The following is a 6,160-nucleotide window of genomic DNA, read 5'->3' as shown; positions in this document are numbered from 1 at the left end:
AGTGCTGTGGCCGGATCTCAGCTCACTGCAAGCTCTGCCTCCCGGGTTCACGCCATTCTCCTGCCTCAGTCTCCCGGGTAGCTGGGACTACAGGCGCCGCTACCTCGCCCGGCTAGTTTTTTTTTTGTAGTTTTTAGTAGAGACGGGGTTTCACCGTGTTAGCCAGGGTGGTCTCGATCTCCTGACCTCGTGATCCGCCCGTCTCGGCCTCCCAAAGTGCTGGGATTACAGGCTTGAGCCATCGCGCCCGGCCATGGCTTTCTAACAACATGCAAAGTTTAAAAAAAAATGCACACACATCAAAGGCAGAGAAATCAAACTACATCCAATTAGTAACATTTTGCCAAAGCTATTGAATAATAAAATTTACCTTTTCAGCTGGTAACAAATCAAAATTTTCACTAAATTCTTCTAAAACCAAGTCAGCAAATTCATCATCCAAATCTGCAACCTATAAAGAAAGGTTCTAGAGTTCTGTAACTTGCATTTATCTTCATAACTATTAACTTGTCCAAACCCCATAAACAGACAACATTCAAATATTTCAAGACAGCTACCTTATCCAGGCCAAGCAACTCTTCACTTCTTCTAACGAGATAAAGAAAAATGTTTTTCTTTGAAAGGAAAGGAAATGGAAAACTAAAGATACTATTAGGAGTTTCCTAATTCACAGAAAGTCAGAGCCTGATAAAGCATCTTAATTAAGTGCTATCAGTGTGCTCAAAAGAAATCAAAGAAAATGTGCAACTTACAATGATAGTACATACAATGGATTGGCCTTTTTAAGATAAATTTGGAGGTTTTAGATTATAAAAAAGTTTCATCTGGTTTTCCTCTAATATCTGAATGTTCACCAGATCTCCCAAGTCGGTCAAACTAAAAGAATTAATGTTGCTGTAATTCTGTACTGAAGAAATACATTTATATTAGGGAAGGGAGGCATAGGCAATATTTCAATAATAAAAATGCAATAGTCTATTTCACATTCTTTTCATAACCATCCGCCTATACGAAATGGGATCATTCAGCTGACAAATTAATAAAACAGCTTCAAAAGCGTGTTCAAAAGTATAAGGGAGCAAAACATTCAAATTTGTCAAAAAAACCACACTGTTAACAGGATTAAGTATAGCAGAAATGTACCTAACCATCCTTCTGGAAAGCATTATATGTGATGGTTAAGCTCAACTTCTGGAATCAGACTATCTAGAAATGGTTCCACCACTTACCAGCGTGTTCAAATTTTGGTCAAGTTACTTCACCTCTCTGCCTCAGTAACTCACAGAGTAGTATCTACTTCTTGAGGCTGTTATAAGGATTAAATAACCAATTCAAATTATGCTTTAAGAATATATACTAGTGTAAAATAAGTATTAGCTATTATTACTGAGCACCTTCAATATTGGAAGTTGATTCTATTCCACATTAATCGTATTCACTAATTTAAAGGAAAATTTGAAATTGTGGCAAAATATATAGAACATAAAAATTGCCGTTGTGCTTTTTTTTTTTGATATGGAGGCTGGTTCTGTCACCTAGGCTGGAGTACAATGGTGCAATCTCGGCTCACTGCAACCTCTGCCTCCTGGGCTCAAGCAATTCTTCTGCTTCAGCCTCCTGAGTAGCTAGGATTACAGGCGCGCACCACCACGCATGGCTTTTTTGTATTTTTAGTAGAGACAGAGTTTCACCATGTTGGTCAGGCTGGTCTCGAACTCTCCTGAGCTCATGATTCACCTCCCTCAGCCTCCCAAAGTGCTGGGATTACAGGCATGAGCCACTGCGCCCGGCCCATTGTACTTTTGTACAGTTCAGTAGTGTTAAGTACTTTCACATTACTGCACAATAAATCTTCAGAACTCTTTTCAACTTTCAAAACAAACTCCATACACATTAATTAAACAACATTCTATTCTCTCTGCCCTTCCCCAGCCCATAGCAACTACCATTCTACTTTCTGTCTCTGAATCTAATTACTCTGGATCCATGGATTTGGCTTGCTTCTACCTTTTGGCTATTTTGAAGAATGCTGCTAGGAACATGCATGTGCAAATGTCTCTTTGAGACTCTGTTTTCAATTCTTTTGAGTACATACCCAAAAAGCGGAAATGTTGGGTAATATAGTAACTCCATATTTAATTTTTTGAGGAATCACCACACTGCTTTCCATAGTGGGTGCAACATTTACATTCCTACCAACAATGCACAAGGTTATAATTCTCCACATCTTTGCCAACACCTATTTTCTGTTTTTGACAGTAGGCATCCTAATGGGTGTGAAGTAGTCTTATTCTGTAAATTTTATACATACTTATGTGTTTCTTATAATCAGCATATGATTAGCTACTGACAGTCTCAGATTTTCTGAGATTTCTATCACATACTGTCACATCCTAGAAGACCATGAGATATGGGCAAGTGTGTGTTGGCTCCTCAACTAGATTACAAGATCCTTCTTAAGTTTATTCTTATAGTTCTTCTGTATTAAAACAACACAAAAAAACTCAAAGAGGAATGAATTATTAATAAACGTTGGTTACACTTTTATATTTTCTATGCTCCCCAAATTAAAAAAGCAGTATAACAAAGCAGGTAAGAGCTTTAGCTCTAAACTGAGATTAACCTGGGTTCAGATTCTAGGTCAGCCACTTTATTAGCTGTGTGACAACTTATTTAAGCATTTGAGCTGCTGTTTCCCCACCTGTAAAATGCAGACAATATAAGGTTCTTGTGAAGGTTAAATTAAAAAGTATACATAAAGCACTTAACCTAGCAATATAGTAGGCCCTCACGGACTCAATAACAAAAATAATAATTATTATGTTAATGATAAAGTTGCAATGATTACTACATATAGTCAGGCATCAGTTAGTGACAGGTATAAGTTCGGAGAAATGTGGTGTTAGGCAATTTCGTCATTCTACCAACATCATAGAGGTGTACTTAGAAACCTAGACAGTATCGCCTGCTTTTACACCAAGGCTATAGTCTATTGCTCCTAGGCTACAAATCCGTATAGCATGTTACTGCACTGAATACTGTAGGCAATTGTAACACAATGGTAAGTATTTGTGTATCTCAACATAGAAAAGGTACAGGGAAATATGGTATTACAATCTTATAGCACTGTCAACATTCATGTGGTCTGTTCTTGACTAAAATGTCATCATGAAGTACATGACTATACTTCAAAAAAAAAAAAACTACATACAAAAGATGAGTGAAAAAAAAATTAATGCTGACAGAATTTATTTGGACCAATTCAATTTAGAAGTGAAAAATCAAGGGCTCAGATTCCAACATTTTTCTCTACCATAATATTCAAGAAATTTATTTAAGGTTTACTTATTGCCATATATACTAACAATATAATATAAATATTACAAATATTAACAATCTTGCTATTTTCCATTATAATTTTAAAGGTGGATGAGGTCCAGAGCTATATACCAACTATAAAATTGACGGTTTTAAAATTTTCAAAATAATTTCACATCTGGTGAAAAGTAAAAGACATGCATATCCTTTGACCTAGCAATGCTACTCCTCAGTTTAATCCTAAAGAAACCATTGCCCATGTGCACAAGGAGATAGATACAAAAATGTTCATAGCCACATTGTTTGTAACAGCACAACCTCAAAGCCCATCCACAGGAGAACACCCAATAAAGTGTGGTAAAATCATATATTAGAACAATATACAAGATTGAAATGAATAGACTATACACATAGCAACATGGATAAAGTTCCAACAATGTTGAGCAACATCATAAAATACAAACAGTATCATTTCAGTTATGTAAAGTTCAAAACATGTAAACCTAAATTCTTTAAGGATTTATGGTAAACTACAAGGAAAAGCAAACGAGGCCCGGTGCAGTGATTCATGCTGGTAATCCTAGCACTTTGGGAGGCTGAGGCAGGCAGATCACCTGAGGTCAGGAGTTCAAGACCAGCCTGATCATCAACATGATGAAACCTCATCTCTACTAAAAAATACAAAAAAAAAAAAAAATTAGCTTGGTGCGGTGGTACATGCCTATAATCCCAGCTACCCAGGAGGCTGAAGCAGGAGAATCGCTGGAACCTGGGAGGTAGAGGCTGCAGTGAGCTGATATCGTGGCAGTGAGCTGAGATCGTGCCACTGCACTCCAGCCTAGGCCACAGAGCTAGACTCCGTCTCAACAACAACAACAGCAAAAAAGCAAATGAAAGAGAAATACTGAAATAATAGTTTGGGGGACAGGTAGATGGGTAGTGGGAGAGAGAAATGAACACAAAATGGCACACAGCATTTACATTGTATTAGGTATTATAAGTAATTTAGAAATGATTGAAAGTATAGAGGAAGACATGAATAGGTTATATGCAAATACTACATCATTTTATATCAGGGACTTGAGCATCTGCAGATTTTGGTATCCACAGGAGGTCCTGTAACCAATCCCCCAGAGATGCTAAAGTATGACTATATTCTATTTAAGATGAGTGGTGCACACACTGGTGTTCATTTTATCATTCATTATACTTTACTTGTTCAATTAAGGCATTCCTTGCTTCAGTTGTTTCCTTCAGCAATTCAGGATCACTCATTTCCAAGAGGGGCTTTCTCTCAAAGTCTTTTCCATCATTTGAATCGCTATTCCAAAGAAGTTTTTCTTTCGTTACTACATCCACCACTCCTTTGAAAGTTTTGGCTTCACCAATTGGTAACTGTAAGTCAGAGTGAGATTAACATTATTAAATGATCACTCACTGAAAACTACATCGATGACAAGTCTTTTCTAATTGTACCATTTTCCCCAAAATGTCTATTATCACCATTACTATAATCTGTGGCTATTTTTATTTATACTCCAACTTCTTAAAAAATGATTTGAGATAGCTTTGGAAATGTATACATTGTCACAAAATAAATTAATGAGGAAACTGAGAAGAAGCTGATGCTATTAACCAATTTACCTGTAAAAGCAAAGGCTTTGCCTTTAACTTCTCTCTGATGCTTTCAACTGCATACTTAAAGCTGTAGAAAGCAAAATAATTATAGTTAAAAACATGGTTAAAAATTATTTACCAAAGGTATCAAAAGAGGAAAGAAAACTCTTACAGGTTTTAAGAATGTTTTCTAAAATTTTAACCCATTTTATTCTCCTTAACGCTCACTATTCAACAGTTTTCCATAGGAAAATGTCTGGAATAAACTTTTATGTCAATTTCAGATATCAGAAATTACCTTAATCCAGCCACAGAGCTGTTTAGGATATTATTACTGTGAGCTTCACACAACTATACTTTGCAGTTAAGATTAAATGAATTGATCAAGGTAACATGGATAATAAATTGTAGTTGGGATTCCAATGCAAGATTTGTGGTAAGCTAAGGATTCTTTCTTCCACTACTAGGTTTGCTATCATACAAGGCTACCAGCTTTCTTCCAAGAGCCTGCCTAGTCTTTGGCATTCTTCATGTCCTATGCTATGCTATTCATTTCTATGCTAACACAGCAGCTGGGTACCTCTAGAACACATGCCATCTCTGGCACATGGGCTGATTTATACATACATGCAGGTCATTCCGGTCCCAGTGTTTTTTTCAGAACCAGACTATTATCCAGTCATCTCCCTCCCCATTGCCAAAGGCACTGTCTGGCAATAAATAAGTACTTCCATCTACCACGAGGAACTCCAAGCAGAAAAGGGTCAGAACTTGAGGCTAGTACATTTTAAAGGTTGCTGGGCTATTATTAATCAAGACAAGGTCCTTTAAACCAACAGCCTCAGAATTACTATAGAGAGGGAGAAAAACACAATGCATATTAATTACTGTGTAGTTGTAGGGGAGGTATAGTTTATGTTTCATTTTTGCCGTTCTCCCACCACAGGTCACAATCTCTCCCTATCACATTTGTTGTAAAATTTTTTTTTTTTGAGACGGAGTCTTGCTCTGTCGCCCGGGCTGGAGTGCAGTGGCCGGATCTCAGCTCACTGCAAGCTCCGCCTCCCGGGTTCATGCCATTCTCCTGCCTCAGCCTCCGGAGTAGCTGGGACTACAGGCGCCCGCCACCTCGCCCGGCTAGTTTTTTTGTATTTTTAGTAGAGACGGGGTTTCACCGGGTTAGCCAGGATGGTCTTGATCTCCTTACCTCGTGATCCGCCCGTCT

At 37.6% G+C, this 6,160-nt stretch overlaps 1 protein-coding gene across 3 annotated transcripts in view; it reads right to left on the bottom strand.

Annotated features, from left to right (window-relative positions):
* The window catches only part of GFM2 (G elongation factor mitochondrial 2), a 48,950-nt gene that overhangs the window by 20,984 nt on the left and 21,806 nt on the right, over nucleotides 1–6,160 (bottom strand). For all 3 annotated transcript variants that reach the window (XM_023207977.2, XM_023207979.2, XM_023207981.2), the window contains 3 exons: nucleotides 4,963–5,023; nucleotides 4,534–4,713; nucleotides 371–451 (listed from right to left, as the gene is read on the bottom strand). In XM_023207977.2, the coding sequence (XP_023063745.1) occupies nucleotides 371–451; nucleotides 4,534–4,713; nucleotides 4,963–5,023 (322 nt within the window). The remainder of the gene's footprint in view (nucleotides 1–370; nucleotides 452–4,533; nucleotides 4,714–4,962; nucleotides 5,024–6,160) is intronic.

This window comes from Piliocolobus tephrosceles, chromosome 4 (assembly GCF_002776525.5).
Source record: "Piliocolobus tephrosceles isolate RC106 chromosome 4, ASM277652v3, whole genome shotgun sequence".
NCBI lineage: Eukaryota > Metazoa > Chordata > Mammalia > Primates > Cercopithecidae > Piliocolobus > Piliocolobus tephrosceles.
The sequence above is the reverse complement of the archived record's forward strand: the minus strand, read 5'-3'. Positions and strand labels throughout refer to the sequence as shown.